The following is an 18,745-nucleotide window of genomic DNA, read 5'->3' on the forward strand; positions in this document are numbered from 1 at the left end:
ACACCGTTGAAATTATATCATATCTTTTTTTATTCTTGAGATGATTTTAAATCGATAAAATTTGAATCCGACCAGAACCCAACATAAAAACGAAATAGATATAATTGCTCTAATAAACACATGAAAAATAAACGAATTAAAACCCTGAACACAGATGGGTTTTGATTTATAGCACTCAATTTTCCTTTTGAAGAACCTAAAAAAGGCATTACAGAAGAGGTGAGAGTCTGAGTCATCTCTGGTTTTGGACAGAAGAAAGCCGAACTTTGAGAGGGGAGAGCTGTATACATACATATATATATATATATAGCTTTAATTAATTTGGAAGAAAGCTAAGACTATTTAAGTCAACATTTTAGGGTTTCAAGAGCAGCTACTGCCGCAGCAGCTCCTCCTCGAACAGGTTTCATGATTCTTTAGTCTATTCAAGTCAGCTGATGAGATGGGCAACCGTATATAATACAACGACGACTTGATCTTCCTAGGGTTTTAAAGTACTAAATTGTGTTGCATCAGCAAGATAGCCAGAGAGAAGAGAGGCCCAAGCTGTCAAATATTGAGAGCCAAATGACAGATTCCCATTTAGAGATCTCTGGTTTTCTTCATCATCGTCACCAGAAGTCTAATCGTTCTGATTTGTTTCCTCCGGGTAGAAGAAAGAGATAGCAACCGGCAAAGCCCGCAAAAGCTGGGACATTATCAAAACTACCCTTATTTTGCTATTCTTACTTCAACACATACCCTTTTCTAATTGTGACCATGTGACCCATATGAACATATGGATTATATGTTGATCTCATTGTTCAAATAATTAGTAAGATATGCAAGGTATGAAAAATAAGGATATAATGCCAAAGGCTGCAGATACTAGTGTTCGGACACACCAGATTTCTGATCTGGGTCTTGATGTGAAAAACAAATCGAGAGTTCTCAGAAGTCAGTAGAGCGCGAGGAAGTTTCGTTTTTTTTTTCTTTCCCAGAGCGTAGAAGACAGCAAAGACTGTAAACGGTTTGGATTTTACAACAGTTTTGCCCCTCCCACGCATCCACAGAATTCCTCCTTTTTGTCCTAATTATGGGCTTACAAGTTTATGATATGCATAACATAACGGATATATTTATTAAACGATTAAGAAGAAAATGATAAGTAGGCCCAGACAACCGGAAGGGGCCCACATATAGTAAACCAGCCCAGAGACATTATACACGGCACAACAAAAACCCCAAAATCAGATTTTACATTTTAAAAAAAAAGGTAAATGGGAAAAGACAAAAAATCAAAATCTGACAAAGTACACCATTGTTTTCTACAGACATGAAGACAGAGACAGACACCAAAGTGTACATATATAGAAAGAGAGACACTGATGGGGTTTGTAGCAGTAGGAGTGGTTAAGCATAATCATATAATAAAATCATTTACAGCTCATAAGCATGGAGTTGATAACGTGCATGATAAGGCGGATAGAGGATTGGTCACCTCCTGAGAGGCCAGGGGTGGTGCGGTGGTGGTGAAGGATCTGATAAACCTGCTCCAGGATGGGCCTTGCGTGCAGAGCTATCATCTGGTCTCCCGGGTTTATGGCCGCACCCACATCCATCATCCATCCCAGCTTTCTCGACGTCTCCTTCCCAATATCGCACGCTAGCTGTTGCAGAAGTGACAGCAGTACCCATTGGCTCAGCGGCAGGGGCACCATCGCCAGTAGCCCCTGCAGATCCACCTGCTCCAATAACCCCGTTTTCAGTGTCCGCATTTGGAAAATGGTGGAATGCCTATATGTTGTGGATTAGGCCACAGGAGAGGCATTAAGAGCAAAAAACTATCGGAGATTGATCCCACCCAGTGTAGGTATTTTATTTCACAAGATCACTCGTTATAAGGGGGAGATTTATGGGAGTTTATGTTTCAACCTGGGAGCATAGCCATGAGACTATAGAGACGTCACTCCTCTGTAGAGCAGACGTGAAGGCTTCCTCGTACTTGCGCTCTGACACCATCCGGGCTAATTCTTTTGTTGGATCCGGAGGCGCTTCAACCTGAAAGTACAAGATCATGATGCAACACAAGACTTGTCAAAAAAAATATTCGCTTAGGACGATGCATCATTCTTTGTTCCAGAAAGAAAGGCGAAGACCTTTTCAAGGAGGGCACCCAAAGGCCCGTTGCTTAGTTGAGTGACCAAGGGATTTGATGCACCTGGGTTTGCTCCAGCAGCTGCAAGTTCTATAAGTTTCCTCTGACCATCTGTTATTTCACAACTTAGTGTTCGCGCAACCGAGGAAGCAGAATTAATGGTTTCCTATAAAACGAGAGCAGCAAGATTAGAAAGACGCCCCATGAGGATTTTAGGTAAGTGATTCATCAAGCATAGCAGAGATTTAAAAAAGAAAAAAAATACAGAAGGAGATGATTGCAATCTGAAATTTTTGTGCATACCCTTAAAGTATGTGCGAGCTGAGAATGTACAGATTCAAACTGTTGCTGGGCTGCACTTGTGTGCTCGGCTATCCCTTTCTGGAAGGTGGCGTCTACTTGCTCAAACATGGTCTTGCATGACATCTCAAAGGCAGGGATAACCGAAGCCTCCAAACTGGACCTGAGAGCCTCCTGAAAGAAAAGATGCAATTTGTAAGAGACCGGCTGATGAGATTGAATGCTTATCAAGTATAGAAGTCACAGTAGATAATACTCTCCTAACAAATTAATCAGAATGGGTTTAACTCAGACGAACCTGGAGGGCTTGCCTGCCCGAGGTCTGAAATTGCGCTTGGATTTGCCTGGCTACAGTAGCTTCAAGTTTTGCATTGACAGACTTGTCGAGTTGATTGATGGCCTTATCCCCAATTCCTCTCTGCATCACGAAATAGCAGGTTATCTGTCTCTTAATAATGCAGCTTTCTCAAGAATCAATCATAAATTTTCAGAACTCTAACCTGGAAGGACTCGGTGATCGCTGACGATATTGTTTTCTCAATAGCTGGTGTTACTGAACGGACTATAGCTGGTCCGATTGCAGTAAATTCTTTCTTTACCACTTTCTCAAAAACAGCATTCAATTCTTTGTTCATGAAGTTCGTCATTGCATTTACTATTTGCTGTGTGTGGTCACGCAATGTTTTCTCATTTTTAGCTGTCTCCTCTTGGAAACGGGCCCATAAAGCATCAGTGTTCGCCTTGGTGACTTTCTCTATCGTTCTTCCTAAAGCCACTTCTAGTCTTTTACCTTCTTTAGTGACAGGACCATTGACAGCATTTGATAGTTGTCTCTGCATCTCCTTCTGTGAAGCCATTATCTGGAAGGGAAAAAGAGAAAATAGTCCCAAATCATACAAATCAAAAGTTGATAGGATATGTTCCAAGATATGGGCTTATGTAAAACTTGAGTTTTGGGACCAACTGTCACCTGATTCATCATCTCTTGCATAGCTAGGAATTGAGGCAATAGTGACTCTGTAGTTGGAAGACCTGAGTTCCAACCTTCATTATAAGACTCAGCCAGATCGGCAGCATTCGACGATGTAGACAACAAACTGGAACCATATGAATTTTTAGCCTTCTGTTTCCTCCCTTTGCTATTTGAAGCTGCTGGCTGGGGAAGCATACTTGATGAAACCTCGGGAAGCTTTCCAGATGCACCTCGTGAGTCAACACCACCTTCCTCCCCAGCTTCAGAAGATTGACCAAGTGCTTTTGATTCCTCAGGTGCATAACTCTCCTCCATAACAGCATGGCAATCTCTTGCCATCTCAGTACTGAGATTTGAGACCTGTGAGCAGAAAATCTTCTCTCTATTTTCTGATACACGGTTCTCAGTTTCTTCGTGATAGTTAATTCCATCATTCTGAGTTGATCCTGCTTCACCTACTTCTTTAACCTCTACCTCTGCACTATCTGTATCGGTATCCACAACGTCCTGAGCATTTGCATCTTTATCTCTCTTGCCCTCAGTAGCAATGGTGGCTTCAGCAGATGAAACACCCATCAATATCTCTGAAGGTGTTACAAGATGAGTGGGGTGTTTGAAAACAATTGGTGGGCTTCGAATCGCAGCTGCATCATCAGGTGTAACCTTTTTGTCACTCCTTGAGCCATCATCTACAGAAGACACATCTGATAAACTTTTTTGGCCACCATCCATTTGCGAATAATCAGTGGCTGGAGGTTTACCGCCGAACTCACCCTGAGGGAGTGCTGACTCAACGGTATTTGCCGGAGTATGATAACCAGAAAGTTTCCGTGACAGCCTAGGACTTAGAGGAAGCGGTGGAGAAGGAGCATACCCGATATCAGTATCACTGGCTGCAGATGGGAGGCCAGAAATTTTATGTTCACCATTGGTAGGAAAAACTTCTTGTGACATGGTCTCCATTGATGCAGAACTCCCTGAAAACCTAAGAGCACTTGCGCTGTCCGATCTACTTACTTGGACAGGTGGTTTGAGCATTGAATCAGCTGAAGGCAGTTCTGTAGGCTTCTGTCCAGCTGCATCTGATGTGCCTTCAGCAAGATTCACCTCCCGTGAGACAGTTGAATCTGACTTCTCCAAACCCATGTTCTCTGTAGGAGGGGGCAAGCACTGGCATAAGTCTAAAGTATATTGCTGGATAGCTTGAGTCTGAACACAGTAAACCTTAACAATATGCTCTTCAGGAGGATCATTTGTCCCTGTAAAACTCAATATAGGCATAGTGACTGTAAATTCTGCCAAGTAATCCATCCTTGTCTCAACTGGACAAGAACCATAGTCCAAATGCACGGCATAGATGGCGTTCCTTTTTGCATTTGCAAGTAAAAGCAGCCCTGATTGAGACAATGCAACGACTTGGTTGAAAAACGCCTCTTCAGCTCGTGGTTCAGCTGAACTTTTTAGGTCAAGTGTCTGGATGCACTTCCATGATTCAGAATCAGTCGGTAGGAGCCACCCTTCCTCACCAGCTGAGACCCAAATCTTCATTTCTCGGTTTAGAGGACCCTACGGGAAAGTGTTATGAACACTATCAGGGCAAAGAAAAAGAGAGAGCTAAGATTTTAAAAAATGCAAGCAAAATGAGTGAGCCTTCAACACCTGATAAAGCTGGGAAAGGTTAAATAAAACACTTAAGAATTTACCCCCGTGATAAGTATGATGTGATCAGGTCTCTCAGGAGCTGTCATGAATGTGGCTGAATTGACTGGATGACCATCATGTGGTCTTAAAACTGCAAGTGGTTGTGCCTTACGGTCTTCCCATATCTTAATCTGCAGTGGAGAGTTGGGCCAGGGGAGTTAGCCTGTCAATCATGCATGTACAGAGACGAAACTCTCGCAAAATGTGCGTAGATTAAACAAATGAAATGAGAAAAAAAAGCGCACATAAATATTACACCAAAACCTGACAAACCATAAATAGAGATGAACAAGAAATATGGAAATCATTTGGCCCCGTTATGGGAAAAACTTTAAAGGTAAAATGCACTAGCAGACACAAACGAGGCTTTGGCTGGTAGACCTGTACAGTCTCAAAAGCTGCATTTTTTGTTCATCTTTTCAAAATAGAATGCAAAGAAAATTTAACAGGAAAAAAAAAACACAGGTCGCCAGATAACACGATATTCTGCACGAAAATCAGAGACATTCAGAAAAAAAAAACTTATATATTCCAGCAAAACTGGGGGAACAAGCATGAGCAAGATACTAGAAATACAAACCGTGCCATCCACTGAAGAAGAAACCAAGCGAGTTTTCATCCACTGGGACATCGACAAATCAGTAACTTCTCCATCATGTTTACCAACAAGTTGCACGCCATCAATCGGCTTGTCAAGAAGACACTGAAGAGGTGCCTCCGCTGAATATACTGCACCTTTGCCAACTTTGGTAGTGTCAATCCGCAATATGTTTTTTCCAATTGAAACCACCAAATTTTCCTTTAAAAGATGCATTTTGAGCAATACAGAAATACAGATGCGTCAGAGAAACTTCTAAAGGAAACTTGAATTTATTCTCCAGGGGGGGGGGGGGTCTCGCATTAAAAAAGGAAATTACTTGGTTACCTGCTTGTGAGAGTGCCAGCACACACGTGGATGCTTTGTGTCCTCCTCCCCTAATATCTGAACAGCAAGAACCATTCCTCCAGATATCTGGGGCTGATCCTCTCCTTCTGAACCTTCAGAAATTTTCCATACAAAAACTTTTCCCTCTAGACTAATGCTGTTTAGAATAAAAGAAAAAGTAGACAATGAGACAAAACTCAAACTAAAAGTTGAAGCTACTAGCCAGAGTTGTAGAACATTACCTAGCCAACAGGTGAACGTCTTCCGCAAAGAATGACATGTCCGTTACTCTCTGGACACAAGGTATAGTTAGAAAATTGAAGGGAGTTCAAGGAGGCCATACATGATCGAAAAATGGAACCAAACATGTATGAAAATACTTCCAATTAATATCGTTTAACCGGGTGGGTTGATAACAAGGGAGTGATCGAGCAGGAGAATCAAAATGACCAATTAATGACAATACAACATCAACTAGATGGGTACTTCTGAAAGAAAATCCAATCTTTGAAGCAAACTTCTAAGCTAACACACTTCAGGTACAGAAGAGTGCCTCTTATTTGAGTAAATCTAAGCTCAATTCCAACTAGACCTATGCAAATAATCTGGAGAAAGGGTAAGAAGAACAACCTGAGTATGGCCGCGGAACAAAGATCTCAATGCGGTGTTTATGTTGAGAACCCGAATATTCCCTCCCTTCAGACCGTAGCATATGTAGACCTTATTCACCGCGATTTGTCGACCCACTACGAGCTGCGGATCCGACCCGTATTTGGTAATCGGAGTCACCTCGAGTTGCGGTTGAATCTCTCCCTGCAATCTCACGTCCACATCGTACACCACATGTTCGCCGACCAAGCGTCTTCCTTTGGGTAGCTTACAGCTCTGAGCACGGATTGGAACCGGACCGCCCGGGAATGGCCGTGCGACCTCGTGTGGATGCAGCCCTGGGTGCTGAGGCGACGGATCTTGATTGGCCGTGGCGCCACTGTTGGCGCTTCCGCCATTATTATTGTTGAGGAGAGCGAGGATGTGCGTACCGGGGTTGTGATTCGCTCGGGGCGATTGGAGGTTGAGAGGTGGCGCAGGATAGGAAAGCGATCTCGGCGGGTGCAAGTTAGCAGCGGCGGATGAGGAAGCCGGAGGCGCCTCCTGTTGCTGCTGCTGTGCCAGCGCTGCCGAGGACGCCGCCGGAGATAGTTGGCCAGCGATTCCAGGCGGCGTGTAGAGCTGCTGGTGATACTGGTTGTGAAGAAAAGGTCCGGCGGGTGGAGGATAAGAACCCGGTGGCGTAGGGTAAGGGCTTGGCGAGGGTTTGAAAAAATTGCTGATATCGAAGGGAGGAGGATTGTGAGGGTTAGTGTTACCTGGTGAAGACGCCATGGATTTTGTAGATTTAAGATCGCCGGAGCTAGGGTTTGTGAAATCGATAGATAAAGCTGCCTCTATGTATGTATAGATTCTGAAGAAGATTCTAGAAAAAGAAACTCGACGGATCTGAAGAAGAAGAAATCGAGTCTCAGAAAGCGAGGAGAGAGAGAGAGAGAGAGAGAGACGATGATGACTTGAAAGTGAAGAGGTAGAGAACTTTTGGAGACCAATTTTTTTAATGAATAAATAAATGGGGCAAGATCGAAAGTTCTAAAATTGTATGGGGTAGAAATGAAAACCCGTACAAATTATGAGATCTTCGTGTAAAAAACAACTTTTATCCTGGTCCTAGCTATATATAATGGTGGCTCAAATTGTTAGTGGGCCTTCTTTATCACAAGCCTGCTGTGTAAGCCCAAATTAGTATTATGAAAGAATTAGAGAACGTTTTACATTTTCTTTTTTTTTTCTTTTTTTTTTGTTGAAGAACATTTTACATTTTCAATATCAAAGCTTTGGAAAATTTGGAAATTTTAAAAAACCTGTATATTTTAAATGAAATATGAAAATAAAAATCGATAATTAACGAATATAGTTATTTTAAATATTATTATTTTGTAACTAAATTCATTGCTTTTATAGTAATCGATAATATCTATCATGTTCACGGATTTTTCTTTCCCGCACAATTTTGTTTTTGTTTTATGACCGACAATAACAATGCTTGAAGTTCAAACAAAAACGGACATAAAGTAACAAAATCCAACAACCATCGGGGATTGCACCTATTCATATTTTTCGATTTTCAAGTTGACTCAAATTTCTATCCCCATTTTGATTCAGAAAATACTTGATCTTAAAAAGTGGTTCCTTTTTATATTATCTTAATTATGGCAATTTATTTAAAAAATTCATATCAAATGGGTTCTTAATTGAAATATTGATTATATATTATCCGGATTAGTTTTATTTAACATCATATACCCAAATTGAAATATTCATACGGACTTCGCAATGGAAATTGAACAAAATTTTTGTAAGTTTTCAAATGTACAAAAAACGTGTGAATGGAAATAAAAATGTAACAATGGGTAACAATCGATACCAAAGGATCAGAAAAAAAAAAAGATTTAAGTAAACTTAGATCATTAAATGTATCCATTTGGTCTCTCGCCTCCGATCTTGGCCGTTCTTCTCTGCAGGTCTGCCTCGTAGTGTTGGAACGCTGCGTCAAGAGCCTGCGGTGGCGGAGACACCGGTTTAAGCATTTAACCAATCCAATTCCAAACCATAACCGGACAGAATCTCCCGGTTTAGCTGATTGTCCAAAACATAGCTACTCAATTCTCTCTCGTTTTCCCCTCCCAATCTCCGGTTTAAGTTTGGTTTTCGATATTATACACAATAAACTTCCGTTCAAAATCACCGGGGATGAACATTGTTTGACATGATCAGATTAAAATTCGGATACTATGAATATTATATATATATATATATATCAGATTTCGGATGTAGAAGAAGCTAACCTGTTGCATTGGACGAACCAGTAGAGAAACATGATGCCGGAGGTCTGATTGCACTGTTTCCTTCATCGCCTGAATTTTTCGGGGTATAACACATTCATTATCAACAACCCATCATGCTCATAATTCATAATTCACATACATATAGGAAAGCTACCGTACAAAAACTGTAATTAGTTATATAAGAAACTAGTTTAAAAAAAAACATTTAACAGGAAAGCCCAGTTGCTTATCTGTTCTTCCTAAGAAGAACTTGAACAGTTGTCCAAAGCTTACCTCGAGCTGGGAATAAATATTGGACATGCCGTCCTTCAGCCTGCCAACCTGCATATTGATGTAGGGAATGGAAATACGCACATTATGTATGTCAATCCATTAATGGACGGCTCCGGAAGAAAGCAGCCGAAAGAACATTACCTTGACATGAAGGTGGGTGGTCGTTATCGGGTACGATGACCAGAAATGCCTCAACAATTCTTGTATAGACGTCCAGTGCTGTATAGAAAGTAAAATTCACTTATTTTGGCTTCCGAGATTCATTATCAAGAAGAAAAAAGACCATAAGTTCCATTTCATAAGATTCTTAATAAGCTGAACCATAATAGAACTCTTAATCCATCGTTACAGTTACAAAACCAAAATGTGCCCGCATAAACCATTCTTAAAAGCTAGCTTGTATAGAGGATAAAACACATATAGCTCTACAACTGAGAGGGATGCTGCCACAGTCACCATTACATGGGATTGGCTTCTAATATCAGCTGATAAGAGACTAAGCAATGTTATATCCAAGCCTTTCGTGGTGTTAGCAGGAACTAGCCTCCATTTCCATCCAGTAATATAATGAAACGGCCTTTTTGTCAGTAAGAAATATGCCGGACATTGACTTACATGGAGAATTTCTTCTTTGGTAGAGTTTGGTAGTCTATCCAGAAAGCTCTCCCGAGGATTCTTCCCAAGATTGTATTTAGCGCTTGAGATAGTTTGGGTTAATGAACTGAAAACCTGAGACCACAGTTTAAGCAGCTAGTAGTAGCAAACACCCAAAGCAATAAAATATGGTTTCAATTTTTAGGTAGCAAGCATTTTTTTTGTGTGATAAAGAGTGTGTTCACCTTGAAAGCAACTTCAGGTTTAATCAAGGGATCGCTTAATCCAGCAGTTCTAATCTCGGAAATGGATTCTTTTAGCGACCCATAAGCTTCCCAGACGCTTCTTTTTAATGACCCTGCTCCGCCAGGCACATCTTTGGAAGTTTTTGCTTGTTGAGATTCAAAGTAGTCTCGAGGGTCCTGATTCCAAGCAAGAAACCGTAAAGAGGTGTCCGGCCGGCAGGTCTAACAACAACAACAAAAAACGGAAAGCTGTTTAGAAAGAAAGTTAAACCTTGATAGAGAGCGGTGCTAATGGGAAGTTCTGTGGCGCCTGAAGATCCTCCATCTCTGCCATCCGAGACATTCTCTCCAACCTCTCCTGATTTGCATCCTTGGAGGTTCCATCATCAGCTTTGCCTACTGTTGAGGGGCAGTAGATATGCATAAGTAGAGGTGGTGGTGAAGATAATGGTACCGCCATAAAATTTACTCATTCTTGCTCATAGCATTAAACGCAAAAGAATGGAATTGCAGCATGTTTAAGAGATTAGCCAACCTTGTTTGGCTCGTGCGAGAGCCTCTGCAACAAGCCTTGTATCCTCCGACTCGACATCTGCTTTCAAATTCAAAAAATTCGTGAGCCTCAGCACATTTTCCCCACATGACCGAAGTACATGTTTACTCTTCCTTCGTTAACCACTGGGAAAGAAGACCCTTGATTATTATTTCTCACATGAATTAGAAGAGGCAAAAATAGGTATTCTAGAACAGATGTCTACCAATGGTCCTGCCTTCCAGAACAACAGCAGCATGACGATTAAGATCTTGCAACAATGACCTCCTAAACTGGTCATTCTGTGGTTCAATTGTGTCCTTAGAGCCATCGCGAATGATCCCATGGTCCTGCATGCCAGGAAATTTAACTGTAAGACTGTAGTACATTATTAACCCCATTTCTAATACGAAAGTTGAAAGTAACTAGTCCATTCCATTATTGCATTGGAGAAACCCTTTATTGCAAGACGAGGTGGATTTTGTCTTGACTCGTGTCTATTATTTCCCAGGCAGTAGGTGGCTTACCATAAGATGAGTGTAGTCATCTCCCATATCAGCCTCCATGTCAAGGGTAGGATCAACTCGTCTAATCTGCATATATGACACTACATATAAGAAGAATACGAAGACGTACATTTTCTTATCAAAGAAATACAGAGGTCATTTAACCACATAATAGAATAACCTTTTGCCGAGCCTCTCTAGCCAATATTTCATCAGGCTTCAGAAAGACAGCAAGTTCCTCATCTTCAGCAGCTTCTGCTGCAGCTACCGCTGTATTTTTAGAGCTATGAAGATATTCTGCTCGAAAGTATTTGGTCCAGAAGTCCTTTTCGGTCATCTTTTCAAGAAAAATAAAACTCAAATTCAGCTAAGTTTAATCTTTGATGATTAATAAAGATCAACAAAGCTAATCATAATATTAAAGTCCTTTTTACCTTTCTCGGAACAAAATTTAAGTATGCCTGCCGTACAGCTGGCTTCTCAGCAAATATCTGAAAGTGTAGTGTACAAAGGACATTTCAGATAAAGGAAAATGTGATAGATGACTGAATAAAGAATTAAAAAGTTCTTCCAACAAATTTACAGACCTAACCTACAATCGAAGGAACATTGACATGTTGTGACAAAGGTCTCTGTCACTACATTTCTAGTTTCCAATTGGAAATCTGGCCACCTAGCTTATTTTATTTCCGCAAAACATATCAAACTTCAGCCACATTAATGCTATCTTCAACTTATATCAAAACCATGCAGAGGCCATATTCGAACTAATACCTCAGAAAGATCCTTACAGAGCATATAAATTGATCGGAAATATAACTAAAACACCCTTAGAAACTTACCTGAAAAATAATTTCCGGTGTCAAGTTAAATGTGACCCTATTAGTCTGAGAACAAAACATTGAAGAAACTGGTTAATATCCAGATGCAAAGAAACACATGAATGACAATAAACTGATATGCTGCAAAACACATTAGGCTACGAGTATTTAAGTGCAATCTAGCAGAAGAGATAAGCATGTGGGCAGGCAACAGAAAATAAGTGAGAATTGGGAACTGGTAAGGACTGGACAGAGAGAATATATTATACCCGTCCATCAGTAGATGGTTTGATGCCAGAAACCATCATACTCTTCAGTCCAATCTGTTGCCTCAATTTTTTGCTGGGATCTTTACCAAGTAAGTTCTGCCACCACATAAGATAGGTAACTGCAATAAGATGAGATAGTCGAAAGGTAATAGACAATACTGATACATGGAATCCATATAGAACCAACCTTCCTCAACGCCCAAAATTCCTCTTCTGTCAGGATATTTTTTAGCACGAATTGCTTATGCAATCTCTGCAACTCACTTCATATAATGAATGTTGCCCATATCAGTAGAGGATTCAACAAATATGTAGGAAAAGGAATAAAAATTACAAAAAGAAAATCATAGTGTTCCACCTACTCACCTATTTTCTCGAAGCAGCTTGATGCGTAGCTGCATTTCTGCACTGCTAAGTTGCTCACCTGATGTCGTGACAGCTTGTTTCTCAGGAGGCTCTTCAGATTTGGCAAGGGCCTTAGCTGCTCATATGAAAAACCATTTGCATTGCAGTAACACCATCATGAAAGATAAGGAGAAAAACTTCCACTAAAAGATGCAGTAACAGCAATTGGAACTCACCAATAAAATCACGGCAAGAAAGCATGTCAGGATAGTTGTCAAATTCAAAAATGTGACTCCCTCCCTAAGACCATAGACGAGGGAACACTTCAACAATGATAAGGGTGATAAGCTTCAAAGTTCACACGGATACCTTTTAGATTTAACCATGAATGCCGACAAAAGAACCTGCTTAGTGCTGAGATTCAGCCATGGAGGTTTATTGGATGCTTCTTTCGTGTTTTTCTGACCTGAAAATTCATCAAGACGAGACTTAATAATTCTACATTGGGAAAAACAGCAGAATTCCAGAAATCTCTAACCAACAAACAAAAAAGCAATTGTCAGCAGGGGAAACATAAGCAATGCAGATTTCTACCCAACAACAAACCAGTGAAAGCATATATCATGCATTCATTATGAGTAACTTATAATGCATACCTTTGATGTTCTGAATCGGCACTTTAAGTTTTGGAGCTGATGCTGGGTCGTTCGGCACGAAGAGCAGCGCTTCTTCCCTCTACCCAAGATACCCAGAAAATCAATTTCACAGATCATCTTCATCCCACAAACACATAACAGAATCCAAACGCAAATGCCAGAAAAAACATCATATGTCCCATGACAAATCACACAACTTTGTCCCTAAAAGTTCTTCTGCCCGAAATTTTCCCGAGAAATGAAAAGACCAAGAGAAATATGATGCTTACAATTCTGAGAAATCCAGGAGTTCCCGGATCCTTCACAGAGCTCTTGTGTTTCACTCGCTTCTCTACTTGCCCACTCGCCATATACACAGACAAAGAAGAAAACTTTCCACAGATTTGGAGAGATGATCAGAATACTTAGGACTGCTTCATGAATTTATCCGTTGATCGGACGAATCGGTGAAGATGGCGAAGCATGCGCTTCGATGAATCAGGGTTTTAATCGCAGGTTCCTGCAAAGGTATTTTCTATGTTCCTTGTATTCTCTTATGCATACTGCATACATACGCAGACGCAGTGGCAAACTGTTTGACGTTTGGGCATTTGGAGGAAGACATGCACGCCGCTTTTAAGGATGCGGGTAGTATTTCCAAATCCACCCCTATATAGTTACGGATTCCTATATTTGCCCCTATATTTCTATATTTTTGTCTGTTTGGCTTTTTCTTCAAGTCAAGTGTTTTCGTGGTAGAAGCGAAAGTCATTCGGAAGATACAGAGATTCCTGACCAAACCAGAACGACAGGGTAGATCGAGAAGAGAACTAGAAGATGAGGATTACTGTAATGACCGCCGATGAACAGATCCTCACGTTGGATGTTGATCCCCACGAAACTGTAAGATTTCTTCTGACAGAGACCTAGTTTTCCCGATTAATCGGTTCTTAATCACAATGTGCGTCTCGAATTGTTCGACGAAAATTGTCCGGTTTCACCATTCTCTCTCATTAATCGATGTTTCGGTGTGTTCTCTTTGTTTTGATTCTGGGGATTGTCTCGCTTAGGTTGAAAATGTTAAGGCGCTGCTCGAGGTTGAGGTAAGGGATTTCGCATCACTCTTCTCGAGATTTTTGTTTGAATTCTTTAGTTTCGTATTGAGAAAAAGTATGAAGGAACTGAATTCCAGTTGAAATCTGCCTGATAGGTTTAGGGTTTTTGAGGTTTATCTGTAATCTTATTTACCACTGTATTTTTGCATCAATGAGCAGACAAATGTTCGGCTTCAGCAGCAACAACTTCTGTTTAATGGAAAGGAAGTTCAGAATTCCGAGAAATTGAGTGCCTTGGGTGTTAAGGAGGATGATTTATTGATGATGATTTCCAATGCCTCATCTGGGTGAGTTGTTTAATATCTAGTTATCTACGCATAGTTCTAGCGAAAACGATGCATTTGAATTTCCTTGTTGTCTCTTCTTGCTTCAGAGCTGCTGGAAATGACTTGGGCTTGAATCCCGATGGATCAGCTATTAACCCTGCAGCTTTCCGGCAACATCTTCAACGTGATTCTAATCTTATGGCACAGCTATTTCAGGTACCTCCATTGTTCCAAGTGATTGGCTTTAACTGTGATATCACTGATATGTTTCCCTGGTTCTAAATTTTTTCAGTGAAAAATTCTTATATGTACCGAAGCTTGTCTGCGAATTAGCATCGTAAAGAACACTGTCCATTACCATATATAGTGTTCCTTGTGCCTTTTGTTTTTCTTATTGTTCCTTACAGCATGTGTGGCTATAACCATGCTGCCATGGTGAAACGGAGAGGGTGTGTTTAGTTTTTGGTCTTTCTTTTTACCTGGTTGTTCCCATTGATAATGTAAACTGCAGACAGATCCTGAGCTTGCACAAGCTATTTCTGGAAACAATTTGAACAAGTTGCAAGATATTTTGCGCTCAAGGCACCGCCATAGATCTGAATTACAACGTCAGAAGGAGGAGGAGCTTGTAAGATTTTTCAAAACTTCAGTTAAATTTCACTCGAAGGGAGGCACTAGCCTTTGAGTAGCTTTTCATGTTGAAAATATAGTACTGCTATTGTGATGGAAGCCTGCTTACATATGCCTTTTCTGCCGCATTGTAGGCCCTTCTTTATGCGGATCCTTTTGATGTTGAAGCACAGAAGAAAATTGAAGCTGCCATTCGGCAGGTCAGTTTTTCTTTTTGCAGTCTGGGGATTTTTTTTGGTTATTATCTCAATATGTTCAAGATTACTATCAAGGGTAAACAATCATGATATATACAATTTTGTAACATGTCATCCATTTTAAACATAGATAGAAAATATGCTAAAAATGCATGATCTTCTTGTTTCATCCTGAATATTTACGAATTCTTTGTAAGTTTGCTGATTTCAACACATGCATAACACATTAGAAAGTGTCGCCGTTGACCCCGGAAAACTTACAATGAATTCGTTAATGTTCGAGATAAAAACGACCTGGTCATTTATTATTAGCGTACATTTGATCTACGTATATAAAACGGATAACTCTGTGCAAAATCGTGTATATTTTGGCTGTTTACGCTACCATGAATTCCTTTGTGACATTTCTTATATAGAGCTATTTATGCTTTGTAATTAGTTCTCTGATATGATCCCTCTTTTATCCTAGGTTATTGTTTTGTTCTTAACTTTCCGATGATCTTGACATGTTATTTCTTGTTTTCCTTGTTGTCTTGATATTACACGCAGAAAGGTATTGATGAGAACTGGGAAGCTGCACTTGAGTATAATCCAGAAGGTTTTGCTCGGGTGGTATGTATGCTCCTGGTCAAGTATGTATTTCTGCCTTCCTTTTAGATTCTTTTTCATGAAACTGGTAGTTTCTTTTTTCATCTTTCCAGGTAATGCTATACGTGGACATGGAGGTCAATGGTGTACCTTTAAAGGTAACAAATATAGAACCCAAAACAAAACTTTTGATCAGTTTACTAGTTTGATCTCCATTCATTTATTTTTTCTCTCTTTATCTTTTACCGAAGTAAAAGCAGAATTGTTTTGACATTTTTTCGTGGTTAAATGAAATCTGTTTCTTTACTGCTTCTTTGATCGAAACTTTTAAAAACACGTTTTGCAACGACACTTCTGCTTCAGGCTTTCGTTGATAGTGGTGCACAATCAACAATCATATCAAAGAGTTGTGCTGAGAGATGCGGGTAACTGTGGCTTCTGATTCTATATTTTCTCCGGTTCTGTTGTGAAGAATTGAATTGTTATGGATCTTCTTTGCAACCTATTCATGAAAACTTACTTTCAGATTGCTGAGACTCATGGATCAACGCTATAAAGGTATTGCTCATGGTGTTGGGCAATCAGAGATACTGGGCCGCATTCATGTCGCCCCGATTAAGGTTAACACCTGCGTTTGCTTACTATCTCTACTTGAGTAGCTGTTTTCTTTTTTTCTTTTCAATTGCCCATTTACTACTGATTCATCATTGTTGGTAAGAGGAAGTAAAATATCTTTCCATGTAGATTGGGAATAATTTTTACCCGTGCTCATTTGTGGTACTGGACTCGCCAAACATGGAATTCCTCTTTGGCCTGGATATGCTTCGTAAGCATCAGGTAAACATCACCACCACAATGCTTTCCGTAATTATGACCTCTGTATTTTGATCCTTTTCTGCCAAAAAACTTGTTTTTTTCCTCTTGTAGTGCATCATTGATTTGAAGGAGAATGTCTTAAAAGTTGGAGGAGGGGAAGTTTCCGTTCCCTTTTTGCAAGGTTATTTTACATTCTCAATCTGCAAAGTTCGACTTGAATGTGCTTACTGTTAATCTAATATCTGCCTAATTGAAAATTCACGTGATAAAAAATTTATGTACTTCAGAGAAAGACATCCCTTCTCGATTTTTGGATGAAGAACGTCTTTTGAATCAAGCATCCAGCTCAGGAGCAGCGGTAAGCTTAATCTCCTGTAATTGAATGTACGGCATTAGTTGATGGCGTCTTGATGGGAATTAAGAGATTGCGTTGTTCATATGAACAAAGTATGAATTTCCAAAAAAACAAAATCAAGTTTAACCATGTGAATGTAAAGCAGCATTAGTGGAATATCTACCCCCTCAAGTAGATCTTTTTTGTAGGTGTCATCGGGGTTAACCGAGAAGAAAAAGACTGATATGACCCCAGCAGCAAGTCTACCTTCAGGTCAGTTTTCGGAATCTGGAGGAAGATTCTGATATGCTTATGTTTTTTGTGAGATTCGAGTTCAATTGGGATTGGTATAGAATCTCCCCGTTTGAATCTGTTAAGCAAAGAGAACTTTCATCAACCTCATTTTGCATGCGACACTTTTGCTTCTGACTATGATTTGTCTCCTGTTTCCAGGAGCCACAAGACAAGACCCATCACAGGTAACTCACTCTGTCTTGTCTGATTTGATTTCCGTTATTGGAACACTCAAAACATCATTGCATAATCCGCGACGATTGCATTGCCACAGCCACAGGGACCTGAATTTGAAGCCAAGGTAGCAAAGCTTGTGGAGCTAGGCTTCCCCCGAGACGCAGTGATACAGTCTCTCAAACTATTTGACGGCAACGAAGAACAGGCCGCCGGCTTTCTTTTCGGCGGCTGAAGGTATTTTTTACTACCCAAAAAAAAAAAAACAGAACTCCCTAAAACATAAACAAATGATTCTCGATCCGAACCTTGGGTTTTTTTTTTTTTGTACTTATAGCCTCTTAGACAATGGGAAGGTTGTAATCACATTCATCTCTCCATTTCATATTTATGTTGTCTTTTAGGACGATACCAATTCTTAAGCTGCGGAAATATTTTCATGTTTTTTCCCTTTACCATAAAGTTTTGGAAAACGACAAGAGGGTCGTTCGTGAAGCAAAGGCCCGATTTTCTGACCAATGGGCTTGTATATAGAGAGCTATTTGCATTACAGAGAATTCCAATTTAAAGCTGAGGATAAATGAATTTATTTATATATTGTTTTATTTTTAACTCAAAACATCAATATTTAATTGGACGGCCCGTCACATTAAGGGCATTAAATTTTAATGGTTCTATGACGCTTTCAAATTCCAATGACTAGGACATTTATTTCTCCAACATATTATTTCTATATGCATTCGCATATATATATATATATATATATATATATATATATATATATAGAGAGAGAGAGAGAGAGAGAGAGAGAGATCGCTATCAAATCAACTAGTACTTGGAATAGAAGGCAAGTGAAGTCCTTTCTCGAAAATGATAGAAGACTTGACTTTCTTTACATTCTGAAACATGAAATACCTTCACTTTCCATTTAGATATGTCATTTCTTATTTGAAAATCTCATTTAATAATTCATAATCTATTTATTTCGTGTAATTAAACTTCAAAAGGTTAATTATAATTGGTTTAGAATGGGCAAACATAAATGTATTTGTAGTTTTCTAAAGACCACAACTGCAAAATTCTCCAAAAGAAAAATATATATATAAATATTAGATCATTAAATATCACTATAAATTATATCAATTAATAATCTAATATTTATATATTCTCCAATTCAG

The 18,745-nt window shown here is 39.7% G+C and overlaps 3 protein-coding genes across 5 annotated transcripts; 1 reads left to right on the forward strand and 2 right to left on the reverse strand.

The window, feature by feature from the left end:
• Positions 1-1,143: 1,143 nt before the first annotated feature.
• LOC104815682 (enhancer of mRNA-decapping protein 4-like) lies at positions 1,144-7,607 on the reverse strand. Its single transcript, XM_010544189.1, has 12 exons — positions 6,667-7,607; positions 6,279-6,328; positions 6,037-6,193; positions 5,692-5,910; positions 5,114-5,242; positions 3,408-4,976; positions 2,938-3,297; positions 2,736-2,855; positions 2,441-2,611; positions 2,139-2,303; positions 1,915-2,040; positions 1,144-1,724 (listed from the first exon to the last, which is right to left on the reverse strand). The coding sequence occupies exons 1-12, from the start codon at positions 7,417-7,419 to the stop codon at positions 1,416-1,418; spliced, it is 4,128 nt and encodes a 1,375-aa protein (XP_010542491.1). The 5' UTR covers positions 7,420-7,607; the 3' UTR covers positions 1,144-1,415.
• A 795-nt stretch (positions 7,608-8,402) lies between these two features.
• LOC104815683 (probable RNA polymerase II transcription factor B subunit 1-1) lies at positions 8,403-13,710 on the reverse strand. 3 transcript variants are annotated; one of them, XM_010544190.1, is made up of 20 exons: positions 13,444-13,710; positions 13,175-13,253; positions 12,923-12,984; positions 12,755-12,818; positions 12,540-12,654; positions 12,361-12,436; positions 12,174-12,269; positions 11,926-11,970; positions 11,518-11,574; positions 11,265-11,420; positions 11,105-11,170; positions 10,804-10,927; positions 10,581-10,640; positions 10,317-10,444; positions 10,046-10,222; positions 9,822-9,935; positions 9,348-9,425; positions 9,207-9,254; positions 8,934-9,002; positions 8,403-8,645 (listed from the first exon to the last, which is right to left on the reverse strand). In XM_010544190.1, exons 1-20 carry the CDS (start codon positions 13,522-13,524, stop codon positions 8,556-8,558), a joined length of 1,785 nt encoding a protein of 594 aa, XP_010542492.1. In that variant the 5' UTR covers positions 13,525-13,710; the 3' UTR covers positions 8,403-8,555. The 3 variants fall into 3 exon arrangements, with proteins under 3 accessions (XP_010542492.1, XP_010542494.1, XP_010542495.1); XM_010544192.1 differs by having other exon boundaries at positions 10,581-10,637; positions 13,444-13,709; XM_010544193.1 differs by lacking the exons at positions 13,175-13,253; positions 13,444-13,710 and having other exon boundaries at positions 12,888-12,978.
• A 186-nt stretch (positions 13,711-13,896) lies between these two features.
• Positions 13,897-18,012, forward strand: LOC104815684 (DNA damage-inducible protein 1-like). Its single transcript, XM_010544194.2, has 16 exons — positions 13,897-14,056; positions 14,224-14,256; positions 14,428-14,555; positions 14,642-14,750; positions 15,046-15,162; positions 15,299-15,364; positions 15,911-15,973; positions 16,063-16,107; positions 16,313-16,374; positions 16,476-16,569; positions 16,694-16,786; positions 16,877-16,946; positions 17,053-17,123; positions 17,309-17,372; positions 17,553-17,578; positions 17,668-18,012. The coding sequence occupies exons 1-16, from the start codon at positions 13,991-13,993 to the stop codon at positions 17,800-17,802; spliced, it is 1,242 nt and encodes a 413-aa protein (XP_010542496.1). The 5' UTR covers positions 13,897-13,990; the 3' UTR covers positions 17,803-18,012.
• Positions 18,013-18,745: the final 733 nt, after the last annotated feature.

The sequence above is a fragment of the Tarenaya hassleriana genome, unplaced genomic scaffold (assembly GCF_000463585.1).
Source record: "Tarenaya hassleriana unplaced genomic scaffold, ASM46358v1 Cleome24, whole genome shotgun sequence".
Classification (NCBI taxonomy): Eukaryota; Viridiplantae; Streptophyta; class Magnoliopsida; order Brassicales; family Cleomaceae; genus Tarenaya; species Tarenaya hassleriana.

Excerpts from the sequence above, each read along its gene's own strand:
- LOC104815682 (XM_010544189.1), bottom strand. The coding sequence starts at position 7,419 with ATGGCGTCTTCACCAGGTAACACTAACCCTCACAATCCTCCTCCCTTC. Across the intron at positions 6,329-6,666 it reads TGTTCCGCGGCCATACTCAG|AGAGTAACGGACATGTCATT; the intron begins GTTGTTCTTCTT and ends CCTTGTGTCCAG. Across the intron at positions 3,298-3,407 it reads TGCAAGAGATGATGAATCAG|ATAATGGCTTCACAGAAGGA; the intron begins GTGACAGTTGGT and ends TTTCCCTTCCAG.
- LOC104815684 (XM_010544194.2), top strand. The coding sequence starts at position 13,991 with ATGAGGATTACTGTAATGACCGCCGATGAACAGATCCTCACGTTGGAT. Across the intron at positions 15,163-15,298 it reads GTCAGAAGGAGGAGGAGCTT|GCCCTTCTTTATGCGGATCC; the intron begins GTAAGATTTTTC and ends GCCGCATTGTAG. Across the intron at positions 16,375-16,475 it reads AGTTGTGCTGAGAGATGCGG|ATTGCTGAGACTCATGGATC; the intron begins GTAACTGTGGCT and ends ACTTACTTTCAG.
- LOC104815683 (XM_010544190.1), bottom strand. The coding sequence starts at position 13,524 with ATGGCGAGTGGGCAAGTAGAGAAGCGAGTGAAACACAAGAGCTCTGTG. Across the intron at positions 12,655-12,754 it reads TTCTTGCCGTGATTTTATTG|CTAAGGCCCTTGCCAAATCT; the intron begins GTGAGTTCCAAT and ends TCATATGAGCAG. Across the intron at positions 10,445-10,580 it reads TCTCGCACGAGCCAAACAAG|TAGGCAAAGCTGATGATGGA; the intron begins GTTGGCTAATCT and ends GCCCCTCAACAG.